General features: G+C 38.0%; 1 protein-coding gene across 6 annotated transcripts in view; it reads left to right on the top strand.

Annotated features, from left to right (window-relative positions):
- mlip (muscular LMNA-interacting protein) overlaps positions 1–15,135 on the top strand; it is a 35,121-nt gene that overhangs the window by 14,256 nt on the left and 5,730 nt on the right. For 2 of the 6 annotated variants that reach the window (XR_008301414.1, XM_026939159.3), the window contains exons 2-11: positions 622–741; positions 1,315–1,434; positions 1,687–3,258; positions 3,603–3,674; positions 5,423–5,503; positions 5,600–5,683; positions 5,783–5,842; positions 6,107–6,151; positions 9,218–9,262; positions 9,785–9,910. Coding sequence is in view for 4 of the 6 variants with exons in the window: in XM_026939159.3 (XP_026794960.3) it covers positions 622–741; positions 1,315–1,434; positions 1,687–3,258; positions 3,603–3,674; positions 5,423–5,503; positions 5,600–5,683; positions 5,783–5,842; positions 6,107–6,151; positions 9,218–9,262; positions 9,785–9,910 (2,325 nt within the window). In the remaining 2 variants the exon portion in view is untranslated. Of the gene's footprint in view, positions 1–621; positions 742–1,314; positions 1,435–1,686; positions 3,259–3,602; positions 3,675–5,422; positions 5,504–5,599; positions 5,684–5,782; positions 5,843–6,106; positions 6,152–9,217; positions 9,263–9,784; positions 9,911–13,451; positions 13,570–15,135 lie in introns of all 6 variants that reach the window. The other 4 variants (XR_008301413.1, XM_026939160.3, XM_053232494.1 and 1 more) reach the window with 4 other exon arrangements.

Here is a 15,135-nt window from a genome sequence, read left to right on the forward strand (position 1 = left end):
ATCCAAAATTTGCTATTGTATCATTCTGACAAGTAGCAGTTATTTCACATTTTGTAGCCTCTTGCTTTTTCTGTTTAGGGGTAGCTATTGATTTGGAGTTTGCCCTTTCTCTGTGTGAACCTCTTCCATTAATGTTATTTGACAACTCATAATTACAAATAGAAATTTCAAACATCTTCAGGATTCTTCAATTGCTTCAATATTGAGCTAAGTTAAGATCCACATCCTTCTTTGAAATCATGAAGTGTCACAGTGAAGTGTGGCTGCGGCGTCCACTTTTGCAATCACCAACCATTGATTAGATTCACTGCCAGTACAAGGTAAACTAAGCCCAAGAATCCGGAGAGGTAAATGAATCTTTTTATTTAGATCTTCACTAGGAGGTGTTCAGGGAGAAACGTTCCAATCCATTCTGTAGTACAGTTCATTTAGTGAGTTTTGGTGTTTTGTGTCTGTGTGTTACTATTGAGATGATAAACATATTTTCTCTACATCTAGGATTTGTTTCATTGTACCTTTTTTGTCCATTGTATGGAGTGTTGAAAAGGCGTGAGCATAAAGATGGCTTTCCTTTTATGCTCTTTCATTTTGAATGGACTGACATAATGACTGTGTTTGCAGGTCTCCATTGTCTTTGCAACCAAGCTCAAGTCATTTACCTTCCTGCCAGTTCTGAAAAAGCTGCCTACAGAGAACAGGGTTAAATCAGTGTGGGAGAAGGAGTCGAATAAACTTAGTGAGGTAAGCATTATTATGCAGGATCAACTCATGGTACTTGCCAAATCCCACTGCCCACTATAAATGACCTGCATTTATAAAATTTTATTTATACATTCAGATCCTTAATTAGAAGGATGTTACAGGAGGAATTTCTCAAAATGTTGATAATTGTTGGATTTATGGATTTATGTCTTCACATGTTAACTTGAGCATCATCCAAAGACTAGATTTTTGGCTTTATTAAGGATGTAAATTTATACATATTTAAGTAGATGAAGCCTCATTTGCAAAAAAAATGTCATAAATATAAACAAATGTATATTTTTGAAGAAGTCAACTGGCAAAGATCAATTCTGATATCTGTTATTTTAAAAAATGAGCCTATTCACCTGTAGTGTCTTGCCTTAAGAGACAAACACCCATAGGCTTGCTTGTCACTTTCTATCTAGTTAACTGTAGCTACCTTGTTAGCTAGCACATAATAATGATAGCTGCATTGGAACTGCTTCATTCATCAGTTCCAGTTCATGTTCTGAATAGTTAACATGTTTCAGTTTTTACATTGCTTAGAAATATATTCTGCACACATGGCAGGCTTTAGGAAACCATGAGGCTGCTGAGGGGAAAACAATGGATGAAAGTACTTACAAGGCCGAGGTTGTGTACGTTGGTGACATGGAGCCCCAAGAGATAACTAAGCACTCTGAAACTCAGGTGAACATAAACTCTTCTTCGCTTTTGCACTCTCAGAGGATATACAGATCCCAGACACTGTATCCACACTGACACCAATACAAATTGTACTGCATTTGTTCTGAATTTAGCTAATCTGCATTTAGTTAACATGAAACTATCGGGAGTTTTTCATAGGAAAACTTCATCACCAGAACTTATAATTAAAGTTAAATAATATTAAATAAGCCATTTCCTGTTGCTCTTAATGTTATTTCTTTTTTCTTTTTTTAGCAGAAGAAATCTACTACCAAGTTAGCTATTGCCCCATCGCCTACCCCAGCTATGGCTCTTGATGAAATATGTTGCACAAATCCAAAACCTAGCGCTGGCACTCTGGACACAGCTGGTAATAAACTCCCAAGGACCCCTCAGCTAGGGTGTCACAACACTGGAACTGAGGTTGGCTCAGGGCTGTTTTTAAACAGTGAGTCTCAGAGAGAGGATGAGGTCCTGAGCCCAGTCAGCTCTGTGGACATTTTTACATCTCCTTTCTCTTCTAAAGAGTCCATCCTCTCTGAGGGCTGGGATCAGGAAACAGGCTGGTCTGCACTCCAGATGCTATCTCCCAGTGGTTCTGTCTCCCCCTGTTTGTCTGTGAGGTCAGGGGCTTTTACCCCATCAGTGATGAGAATCAAGTGCCACACATTGGCCGCGGGCTCCAGCCTAATGCAGATGCCGCTTACCTCCTGCGAGAAACTTGGTTGCCATAAACATATCACCTCACCATGCCCCTTGTCCACCCGTCCCCGACACAGGCCCCCACCCACACAGCTGTCACTATTAACGGCCATCTTGAGGAAGGGCCGTCTGCCAGTCCTGTCTTCTGCCTTGCAGAGGCCCTACTCTCCTTGTTGGCCCATTAGCCCAGTCAACATGTCCTCCTGCCTAGCCTGTTCAGCAGCTTCAACTGTAGCTCCAATGGTGGGCTTACGAGCAAAGTCTTGTGTGTCTAAAGGCCCTACTTGTACAGAGCCCAGCTGCAAAGCAAGACCAAAGCTGCCAGGGTTAATCGCTAAGACAGAGCCTGTGTCGAACAAGGGAAGCCTCTCTTCAACAGTAGAAACAACAGATGCAGTTGACTCTAACACATATGCAGAAAGAAGTAGGATTATTTCAATGCCAGAAGAAAGAAGCTCTTTGACCTTGTCATGTTCCTCTCTTTCTGAGCCTCCACCAGCACCCCTATACAAACAGACTCATAAAGGCATTCATGTATCCACAGACCCCAGCTTGTTGCTTGGCTCATCTTCCTCCAGACCAATGACTTCTTCTCCTGAATCCAATTTAGTCTCCCATATCCAAGGAAATGGACACAAATCAAATGATACCTGTCCTACTGTAAGAAATACAAAGCCTTCTCAGACATCATCCTCTGATTTCAAACTTATGCAGAGGGCACATGAACAATCTCCTACCCCTGATCACAAACCCATTCAACAATCCCAAGACATCTTAGCTTCAGTAGTCCCAAAGGACACAGATGTCAAACCAGGATCTCATTTGCAAAATAACAGGAAAATCTTCCATGAACTAGAGAAAATTCATTCAGTATCCCCAGTTTTTCAACATTCTCCTGCCCCAAGGGTTGCTGGCCTCACTCATCTCTCCAACACACCTTCTATTTCTCCTGTCCTTACCTCACCAAGGCCAGACTCCTGCACTTCTACAGACCGCTACACATTGTCTTCATCTCCAGCAATCCCCTATCATCACCTCTCCCCTTCTCCCTCTTCACTCTGTTCCTCACCTACTTCATCCCTAAGGGGCAGTACTCCAGACTGCATAGACAGGGGTAGCAAAAAGGTAGGTATCCAAAAAGGCAACACACGTTCTCACACATGCAACTCTGTTGCACACTATTTGTATACTTTAACGAGCATGAAATCAGAGAGGCATTCATACTATGACAGACATCCTTCTTGAAGAAGACCCCCCACATTGCTGAGAAACATGATATTCACTAACAGGAAAGCAGATTTATATATGCTTTGTAATGGGCAAGCTCAACATGCTTGAATGTATGTGAATTTGGTAGCTATTTCATTAGTTTAAGACCTAAATCAATTTCCTCTCATGGTGTAGCTGCCAGACTTCCCATTTCATTTATTTCCTGTTATACATTCTACCCAATCATTCCCTTCTAACAGCCATACAAGATCAAGTCCACCTACAAGGCTCTTGCTGCTATTCCCACAAATACACTCCTTCTGGAACAGCAGGTGAGATACTTCACTGATAGGCAGTTACTGAAATTTAGCCATTATTAAAACAGATGACAGACTGTGAATGACATGTGCATAATTACTGTACAATTATAACTTTTTCTGACAATCTCATCAGTACTACCAGTCACCATTGTTATTTCTGCCATTTAAGTACATCTTTGGACTGTTCAGTCTGATTCCAATTGTGCACAAGATCAAAGAAGTGGTTGATGTAACAGAAATGATTAATCTTATTTTTTAAAGTGAACTTTGAAAGACTGATTAAGAGCACTAAGCAAAATCTTTAGATACTCAAAAATTAATGTTGTAACATAGCATAAGGCATTTCAGTTACAGCAAACTGTGACCATGTTTACTAGTTCATTTTTTTTTACAGTTGACCTTAAAGTGTTTATATGATTATATATATATATAAATATATATTATAGGGTTTAATGATTATTAACTGTGCATTTCATATAAAGCATCCTAAAGCAAGTAAAGGTTCATGGTGCAAGATGAGAAACTTTGTGAGAAGCAGTAGGAGCAATCAGTTAGCATATAGCAAAAGTTTAACAACTATTTATCATAAACTGGTCTCTATTTAGGAATTTATTGAAACACTGGCTTTGTGACTCCTTTGTGTTTGAATGTCCATGGCATTTCATTCTTGCAAAAATGTGTGATGTTATGGAAAAATCTGGTAAAAGTTGTGGAAACTATATCCTAGATAAAGCAAAGGGGAGTCAGTGATTCTGGAATATTTCAAATCAGGAGTCCTTATCCTGGCCTTAGAGTTTCTGATGTAAGTAATTTGTCAGAATCCCCAAATTAAACTGGGAATGTTTTAAACTAAAAGTGCTGAAAGACAATTGAGAGTGGCATGCCCCTCTGTGACTGCTAGATAATTTCCATCAGGACAGACGTTCTGTTTGGAATCACAAGCAGGTGGATGATAAAGACTAGCACCTGCAGGAATATTGTCTCACAAGCTTACTGTATTCTGCAAATATAAACTGGCAGATACTAATAGGCATCATTTTTAATATGATTTTGTTTAAAGGTATTTAGCAAGGTCTCTGTAGTTGAACTATAATAATAATTCCCATTAACAGGTGCCCTAAACACTCAAAGCTGTATGCTTGCATTGCATCTCCAGCACAAAAAATCTGTATTGGACATTTTGATTTCCATATCTGAATGAATTATCCTTTTTTACCCTGTGGAAAAGAATTTAAACTACATGACATTGACATCCTAATTGCTGTCATTCAGTGTAATACAGCATTTTTCAAAATATAATAAACACTTTGCGTTACAATCAGAAATGTGGCAATTCTGTAGGAAGCCACAGTAATTGCCCCTTAAAAGTGCTTCACTCAGCCTGTAAACATTTCTGAAAAAAGACACTTCACAGCTTAAATTTTGCATCAGCTCCATTGCCACTGCCTTGGTTGCTTTGGATATATATTTTTAATAGCGTATACTTTATATGTAAAGCTGTAGCAGAGCAAGAATGAGACATCAATGTCACACACCAGGATGTTGGTAACTGAAGTATAAACTCACACAAGTGAGCTGAAATCATTCAGCATACAATATGGGTTAGATACAACAGCAACATTATATGCTGATGAAATGCCAATATGGCCTACATAGTCTATCCTCAACATTAACAGCTAATAACATGTGAATTCTTTGGGTGCCGTATTCTTGTGTGCATGAGTTCCAGGCACAATCTTAATGTTTATTCTTTTTTTAAGGCAATTGATGATGAGGTTAATAAGAATAATGCTCCTCTGGAACCTAGCGACAGTTTTGCATGGGAGGACCCTCATTCTCAGGTATAGCAGAATCATATTGCATAAATGCTTAACTACTTGATTCATAGATGTTAGAATGATATTCAAAGGCTGCTGAACTGTATTTCTCGTGTGTAGATGTGCAGCCCTGCCCAGCTCCGACAGCAGTCCACAGAGCTGTATCAAGTGATTGATGAAGTATTAAAGGACACAAACCAAACAGTAAGTTTTTCATTCATCTACACTGTTTTTGGGATTAAAGATTAGCACTGTTTAATGCTAAATTGTAGTATTTTTACATGTTCATAAATTTTCATTCAGGGACCCTCAAGGCATGCTATCAAACTCACTGCGAAGTCTGTGGCATCTGAGACAACAAGGGTGTGTAATTTAGCATGCCTGAGTAGGCATTCACAATTATGTGCAGCACTTTGCACTCTACAGTGTAATTAACCCCCAGGTCTAATATAATCTGAATATACAATATGATTACAAATCTTACAAATAACAACTGTTAGCCATTTTTAAAACCCCTGAAAACTTCAGAAATACATAAGTTTAATGCTTACGAATTCAATATTCCATAAGAGTTTAGCTAAAGGAAATATAATCTTACAATTTCCCCTTTTCCTGCTTTGCCCACAGAAACTAACGCCATCACCAAGATCTTTAGGACGAGAAACAAAATATGTAAGTTATATTTAGAATTGCCAATACTTTTAAAGCACTGTACTATTACATTCCTATCATCAAAAAATGACATTATAAGTTGCGAAAACAATAGGTGTATGTAACTGTGGTTCTGTAAACACCAGATAACTGTTGGGGGTGGTGAGATTCACCAGGATACATTCTTATGCGTGCATACATGCATACCAAGAGTGACTGTATGATATAAATACTGTTGCCAAATGGCCATCTTTTCCTTCTAATCTTTTCAAGTTCCCACTGGCACTGGTCCTGAATGACAAGTTGCCAGTCTCTGTTTAAACACTACCCTTCATGGCAGATGAACATCTGATCTGAATATCGAATCCTGTCCAAATACTACTGTACTCAGCATAACAAGGAATGTTTAGCAGGTTTCCCATCATGGAATGCTGCAAAGTCAATTGATTGGTTAATGAAAGTACTAGGTAATATGACTTTGAGCAGAAACTCTTTTTGCTGAAGGGACCTGCACCTGTGTGTTTGGCAACCTGACCGAGAGTGCCAAATATTCTATTTGGGACAATTAAACTATTCAAGGACAAAGCTGCCAAGGTTTTATGCTCAATAGAGAGAGCAGCAGTGGAAACTAGGGGCTCTTGGGCCACGTTTGGGCCACAAGCAGGACTCAGCGGCCTGTTAGCTGAATTCTGTGCAGAGTAAATGGCAGAGGTGAAAATTTCATATCATAAATTCCACCCTCAGTATGAGCACTTTGATGTGTTATTATGGGGCACCCTCCTGGGCACCACTCTGCTTCACTAGTCAGTGAAGGAAGCATCCATACTGAGGCTCTCTGGGTCACTGCTCCCATATGGACCCCCTCTGGGAGAAAAGCCTTGCCTCTCCACGGAGTTATAGCTTGTGGCTCTTGCTGAGATAAGGATGCATCTCTGTCTGTGGTATTTGGGGTTTAGCTGCAGGCTGACTTCTGAATTTCTTCCAAAATGTGACCCAGATCTAAATGTTTTCAGAGCTAAATGAACATAAATATATTTCCTAAAATTAGATGTGAGCAATGGCTATATATGGTCCTAGTTTGGAGACATGTCCAATATACGGATACAGTATGTGCCATAATGAGAATGGAGCATGCGCATCTAATTGTCACCATCATCTGCACAGAAGTGTTAGTAATAGCAGCAAAAACAACCAAAGCAAAAACAATCAAGTGCAAAATGACAGCTTTAAATTAATTAACAGCTCATGATTTTTTAAAAGCTCGTGCTGGTAGTTTGCTCATTTTACCAGTACTTGTTTCTCAGTATCTATTTGAGAAATGTGATGCTTTTTGATGTGGTTTACATAAACTGATGCATGTGGATCATGAATATGAAAATGTGTACAGAATTGTCTTTTCATTTCAGAGATCGGTTCAAACTAGTGGCAGATAGGGATCAGTTACCAACATATGCAATAAGGTTGTAATGTGAACATCACCCATGTAGTATCTAACAGAACTCTGGATATGTTTAAGCAACATAAATTAATTTTTCTTCCCACTGCATTATCATTTGCAGAAAAGTCTTACCTTTTTAAGTTGCTTAATATAAATGGTACAATAACAAGGATATAATATATATAAGATATAATATACAATGATGTTTTATGTATTCTTTAAAAATGTCATTAGATAAAACTGCCTCATAATCAGTGTTCATACTGAATAGTCATAAACAGATAAATATTAGGATTAAATAATAATTCTGCTATCAGGTTCAATGTAGTTGGAATTAGAGGCGTGTGTGTGTAGGGACTGGGAATCCCGTGGACAAAAAGTCATGGAAGCAGCTGTTTTTAATTTCATGTAGGTGGGAATGGATGGTCTGATATGAACCTCACAGGAAAACATTCATTAAGATGGGATCATACTGGTCTTCTTGCATGACATTGTATTACAGCATTCATTCTGCTTTGTAACTACTTTATCCTGGTAAGTAATTTGTTTATATTTTGGGAAACAGAAGCACCCAAACCAACCAGAAAAAATAAAGTGGCACAGTGGCACGAAGCTCCAGGGTCCCTGGTTCGATCCTGAGCTTGGGTTATTGCCTGTACATTTTGTAAGGTTGTAAGACTGATTGGCTATGATAAATTGCCCCAACTGTGAATGTGTGTGCCCATGATGCCAAGCGATGGACTGGTGTCCCATCCAGGGAGTATTCCACCTTGTATGCAGTGCTCTGGCAATAGACTAGGGATCCACCATGACCCTGGCCAGGATAAAGTCATTACCGAAGATAATGATGAAGAAGGTACAAACTAAAGATAAAGTTGATAACTAGTGGCATAGAAACTGAACAGCTGGTTTTCCTAGTACATTTGATTCCCAGAAAACTAAAGACTAATTATAAGAAGGCCTATAATTCCTGAATGGTTCACTGAAAATGGACAAGCAAATTGTTTAAACTTAGTTAAGTTCCTGTGTTTTAAACTTAAAATCCAGATTTCGCAGCTGTTTTTGCTGTTCTTTAGGCCATAATTATTTTAAATTACAAGGAGCAAGTAGAAAAAAAAGCCATTGCCACCATCTTGACAGTGAATGTAATACCCAGCAGGAGACCAATTTTTTTTTTACTAAAACTGATTGACTCAAGCAAATTAGAAAATGTGCATGGTTCCAAAAATTAGGTATGCATGTTTCAGAAGTTAAGCCTAATTACAGACAGTGAAGGAGAGGCTTGCATAGCTAATCTTTTACATGCACTGATGCTCTTTCAAGAATATTTCTTTTCAGTCTATTGCAATATAAGTCTACTGGAGTCTATTTAGTTGTTTCAGCCAGTTCAGGAAGGTGTGTGTGTGTGTGTGTGTGCCACAAGAATAGGAATATCTGGCAGTTTTGACCTTGTGGAAACATTTGACTGCTTTTTTGACACGAAAGTGTGTTGGGGTGTGTGTGTGTGTGTGTGTGTGTGTGTGTGTGTATATATATATATATATATATATATATATATACACATATATAATTCGTCTGTTTGGAACATAAATAAGAGACTTATTTATGCACACTGAATTACTGTACAACTGTGCTGTACATTTTTCTAGGCTACTTTTCATCACCAACATACTGCACCTGCTGAGAAAACACTGGTAGGTCTTTTTTTTTTTTTTTTAAAGATCCTCTTTGAAATGAAACCTGATTTTTAAGAGATGTAATGTAAGGCCCCTTTGCATACTAAGACCCGTTTACTGAAAACATAATGAAGTGCTATCCATGAATAGCACAAAAGAGCTTCTCTGAAAATAACCAAATGACTTAATTTATTCAAGAGCTCCCTGAATACCGTAAGGGTGAACAGAGAATTTAAAACTAATTGGATTAGGTAACTAATTGGTTTTTCGTAACTGTATATATTTTAACAGTTATGGTGAAATGAATTGCATCATGGCTAATCCTTTAAGGCATTTTCAGTTATTCAAATACAGCTCCTGAAAACTGAGAATCTAATATGACCAAAACAAAACAAAAAAAATAAAAAATCCCTCTTGGGGTAAAAGTAATTTTACAGGCTAATTGATGCAGATCATAATCTAGACTTGGAACTTCTTTGATCTTGGATGTTGTGTAACTGAAATACATATAACTGAATGACATTTTGTTCATTATTCCAGACAAAGCCTGGGGTTATAAGACCAGCCATGGTTGTGTCAAGATCAGATGATGACAAAGAGAAAAGTTGTTTTTTGAATACGTATCAAAGACAGCAAGATAGTTTCTCCACTGACCACCAGTACAAGGTAAGACTTCAACATTAATTTTGTTTTTCTTGTTTTTCTTAAACTGTATTTACTAGAGCATAAAATATGAATGAACTACTGCGATTTCAGAACTCTGTTTGTGATATTTCAGAACTGTTACTTAATAGATCAAAAAATGTTTAGTCTAAATTCATTTTTGTCAAAATACAGGAATCCAAAATTAATTTTCTTCTCAGGCCATAATATGCATAGATGGTATCAAATTTACATTTGATTTTTTATTCACAAAGCTTTTGAAAGGTTTGCTTTTATACTTGTATTTTTACATTTTGTTTTTAAATTAAACATGCATTATTAAATATTTGACAGCATGGTTGCATAGCAAGTAGTCTCGGGGCTTCAGCTCAAGGGGCTGGGTTCAAGCCTGAGCTCCAGTTACTGTCTGTGCAGAGTTGCACATGTTCTTCCTCTGCCTGTGTGCGTTGTTTCCTTCACTTAATGCTTTCTTCCAACCTTCTAAAAACACTGGCTACTCTAAAGTTTCCATAGGGGTGTGTGTGTTTGTGTGTGTGTGTGTGTGTGTGTGTGTGTGTGTGCGTGTGAGACTGGGCCATCTGATGCTGTATCATCACATGTAGGCACAATCTGATTTATTATATCATATAATCATATATAATTTTGTTTTTGTAATGGGTCATTCCTACAAATAGTTCTATATATTGGTGCAACTCAAGAACGTTCATTTATACCTATACATTAAGAAAAAAATGCATGCAAAATGACAAAACCTGCCTCTTTTTTTAATTTTTATTTTATTTATTTATTTTTTTTTCATTTGAGCTGAGCTAGATTGCCATGTCTCTTATGTGCACAAAATGCCATAGGAAACAAAAGCATTGCCTTTTAAAAAGTAAATCTGTCATTTTTATTACTATTATTATTGTATAACTTTACAACGAATTGCACTATAATTTTTGTCAATAACTCCTCTTTAATGTGTAAATTATTATTTTTTAAATTTATTTAAAAACATCTGTCCTCTGGGTTTCTGTCTGATGCAAATTTCACCTATTAATTTAGGATTATTAGGTTAAGTACCATCAACCTAAACCCGAGAGATATTCATACAGCTTCAAACACACAAGCGTTATGTGTTTGGATTTCATCTGAATGCGCTGGTAATTGACGGACCTCCCCTCTAGCAGTCATGGTAGCTCACAGGGCCTTTGCTGCTCTGCTGGACCATCTCAGGAGCACTACAGCCTGGCCACGGGCAGAGAGCCCCAAGAGTGCACCATGGCCACGGCCAGGAACAATGCTGAAGTTGCTTTCTTATTCTCAGCTTCTAAATCAAATTTGCATTTTTACAGTCTGAAAGAATAATACTTCCTAAAATAGCATAATTTGTCTCCAGCCTGGTCCAAAATCTTCTTGACCGTTAAAGGTGTTATAATGTTTTCCCATATGGATCAGTTTTTAGGGGTTTAAAACTAAATGTTGGGCCACCAAAAACTCAGCACTATCTAAAACAAAGGAAATTCCTAAAGTGGTGAAATTTGGTTCTAGTCTGGCCCAAAACTTTCTTCACCTTTAAAAGTATCATGATATGTTGCATAAAATGCTTAATTTTCCTCTATGGGTCAATGTTCAGCTTGGTGTTTGAGGGGTTAAAGACATCTTGTAATACCAAGGTCACACCACAGTCTATAAGAATAAGACTTCCTAAAATGCTGCAAGATGTTGGCTCTCTCTTTTTTTTTTTTTTTTACATGCATTTCAAAAGATTAAACTGACAACCTAATTGAATAGGCATGAGGTTCCTTGTGCCCATCATGTGCTGGGACACTGAGACCAGGAAAAGAAAGCTGTTAGAATTGCGTTAGGGTGAGGCTGCAGGGCTAGATGGCATTAGTCCAGGGGTTCTTAAGTCTTCTCTCATCTGTCAAATTTCTTACCTAAAATCTTAATATCGGTTTTCCTTGTGGTTAGATCTAGTCACTAGCTATCAGTAGGTCTCCATGGTGAAAAGAACTGGCCTTCAGACTTCCTTCTGTTTAATTTGGCACCTAAGGCCCATCCATACCAGACAGTATTGCCCATACATAATACACACATCACCATCAACCCATCACTTCCTGGAATACCCAACCCTTTGATCCACTGGTCCCTTCTCAAGTTCTGAGCTAGTGGCAAACAACACAGAGAATGGGTAATAACAGACAACCTTTTTTAACACTGCAGTGTATGTGGACTGCTTTTGAAAGATGTCTATTAACAAGAATTCTGCTGGTTATGTCTCAATAGAGCAGTCTCTCCCATGCTATAAATGTCTGTGATCTGCTTCCCTGGGACAGCGCAGGCTTGGTCTGCGGAGGGATCACATCTTCTTAGACGTTATCATTTGGTTGGGTAAAATCATGCTAAAAAAATTGCAGTCCAAGTTTAAGAGAGTGATTGGACTCCACTTCTTAATATTTTTGCTGTAATCTTTTTGAAAATGAAACTATCACTATTCTAAAGCTGTCAGGCAGTCTGTCCAGTTAAATCCTTCAACATGTCATGCTAAAATATCCAAGATAAATGTAATAAAATTCCAAGGGGAGCTTACCTACTCCTGGTGAATTCTAGCAGGTCTTGTATCTGACCTAGGATCTTCATCCTGTGGGATGATTACATACAGCTACATACGTCGTGTGTCTGATGCAGCTCTACGAGGAGCTGTACAGGGGGTATCCATGTAAGGTGGCTAAACCACTTTAATGGGCTCCTTTCAATTCAAAGGGGCACTCTGAGGCTCTCCCAGATTGTCTAGTTCTTCACTCTATCACAGAGACTAAACCCAGCAATCCTGCAGAGGAATCTCATTTCAGCCACCTGTATCCGTGACCTATTGAAAATATTGCTTCCTATTTAAAAGCATGTTTTTTTTCAAAGCTGCAAAACTATTATGTTGGTAGTTATATTTTGTAATCTTGCATTCCCTAATGATAATACGCTACAGGAAGTATATTGATTGTTAAATGTATACCTTATGGTATATGCTTTTTTGGATCAACAATAAACTAGAAGAATACATAAATGTACTATTACCTTCCTGTAAAGATATTTTAGTATATTTATAATACAGTGAAGTGCAATAGTAGTGCAAGCATAATATTTATAGAATATACACTCACCATCCACTTTATTAGGTACACCTGTACACCTGGACATTCATGCAGTTATCTAATCAGCCAATCATGTGGCACTAGCGCAATGCAAGAGGTCAAGAGCTTCAGTTAATGTTCACATAAAACGTCAGAATGAAGATCTCTGTGACTGTGATCATGGCGTGGTTGTTGGGAACAGAAGGGCTGGTTGTTAAACACCTTGTTGATAAGAGGGGTCAGAGGAAAATGGCCAGATTTTACTGCAATTCTTTAATACAAAGAAAATGCCTCCTCAACTTGAAATTCCAACTCGTCAACTTGGGATAGTCTTCACAACTACCAGTTCCAACCCTCTCTGGATGAGAAACAGGTGTGTGTGTGTGTATGTGTGTGTGTGTGTGTGTGTGTGTGTGTGTGTGTGTGTGTGGTAGAAGGAAGGTGAAAGTGAGCATGACAAAGCAGACTGGAGCATCAGCTGATTCAGGAGTCAGATGGATTCGGGTCTGACATTTATACAGGCAACACACTTTCTTGCAATTTTCTTCAAACGTGAGTAGCATCATAAACCAACTGGGAGCTGTTTTTTTGGGTTTCCTATAGCACACTAGGCAACAACTAGGCAACAGACTCAGAATTACTTGCAGTCTATTTCTCTTTGCAATAAAACATAGCTAGATGCTTTGTTTTCTATACTTCTCATTAAGGAATTAATAACAATAATTCTGAATAATGCCACTGTGCATAACTATGATTCACTGAAATGCAATATATATATATATATATATTTTTTTTTTTTACATCGTCAAACATTCATGCAAGTGAACAAGTAAAGACCCCAACTTAATATTATACGCCCTGGAATAACTCACGACCCTGCATCACCAAATCCTAATTCCAGAGGTGCTTATACTCTCAGTCACTCTTTACTTTATTCTTTTTCCTGCTGTCTTATATCTAGTCCCTATTTGAGCTGGCATTCTGATGTGGTAGTTTGCTTTTAAGTCTGTTGTATCAGAATTGTCTCCCTCCTGGTGTATATCTGCACATCAAAACCTTTGTTCTTGCTTCACTGAGACTGTTGAAATTGGTCAGGTTCTTTCCAATGGGAATTTTGGGTAAGGCGAAAATATACGTTATGAACTGACAAAAAAATAAGAAAAATGCTGAAGTAATTTATTATTTTATAATAAGACTCTGCCATAAGCAGTGTTGACTAGGTTATTAGAATACTAGGACTGTTTTAGGCCAGCATCTTGCTCAGTAATAAGAGCTTTGTGTTGTAATGGCACCCCCAGGGAAATTATCTTGTATTAGAGAGGAGCAGGATAGAATGCTGTGGCTGACTAACATGTCCCTAAACAAAGTGCCAAAAAGGCAAAAAAAAACAAAAAAAACAATTTAACCGTAATTATTTACTAGTATTTTCAAAAGCTATTAAGGTCTGGGATCCCTGTTGCTTCAACTGCTGCATCTCCTAAAGGATGTTGATTTAAGAAAGCTGTTTATTGCTCTTATAGAAGCTATTTATCTGTCTTATTGGTGTGATATTTGACTATTCTAAGTAAATATTTGGAGAAAAAATTGCTTTCCTCTTAGTGCATTTTTTTAAACTCCAGGCTTCTGCAGGGTGTTTGCCAGTTGGTCACAACACTCCTGTGAAAGTATTCCATTTGGGCCCTACTTGCATTTCCTTTCCAAATATGGAAAGCATGTGCATACATGGAAAGATTTGCATGTGCATACTCAAAGATCTTTAATATTTCATAACCAGGCAGTAACCTGGTTGCCCTGTTATGGCCAGTAATACTGTCTATACCTGCTTAACATGACCGAACTCTATCATAGCAAAGCAGAAAACAAGCATGGCTACAAAGCAATAAATAATTCACACATACACACAAATAGTGGCATCTGCACCTGGTGCACTATTATACCTCTGCTGCCTTATTGCAAAGCTTTCAAAAAACATAGCACTATATTCAAATACTGGCACAGCAGCCAAGACCAAATAACAGCATAGGTTAGGTCAGTCAATCATTTGATGGCCATTCAGTGGGCTTTCCTTTCAGAAAATGAATGAATGAATGAATGAATGAATTGACGAGCTCTCTCAGT

This window comes from Pangasianodon hypophthalmus, chromosome 3 (genome assembly GCF_027358585.1).
Source record: "Pangasianodon hypophthalmus isolate fPanHyp1 chromosome 3, fPanHyp1.pri, whole genome shotgun sequence".
NCBI lineage: Eukaryota > Metazoa > Chordata > Actinopteri > Siluriformes > Pangasiidae > Pangasianodon > Pangasianodon hypophthalmus.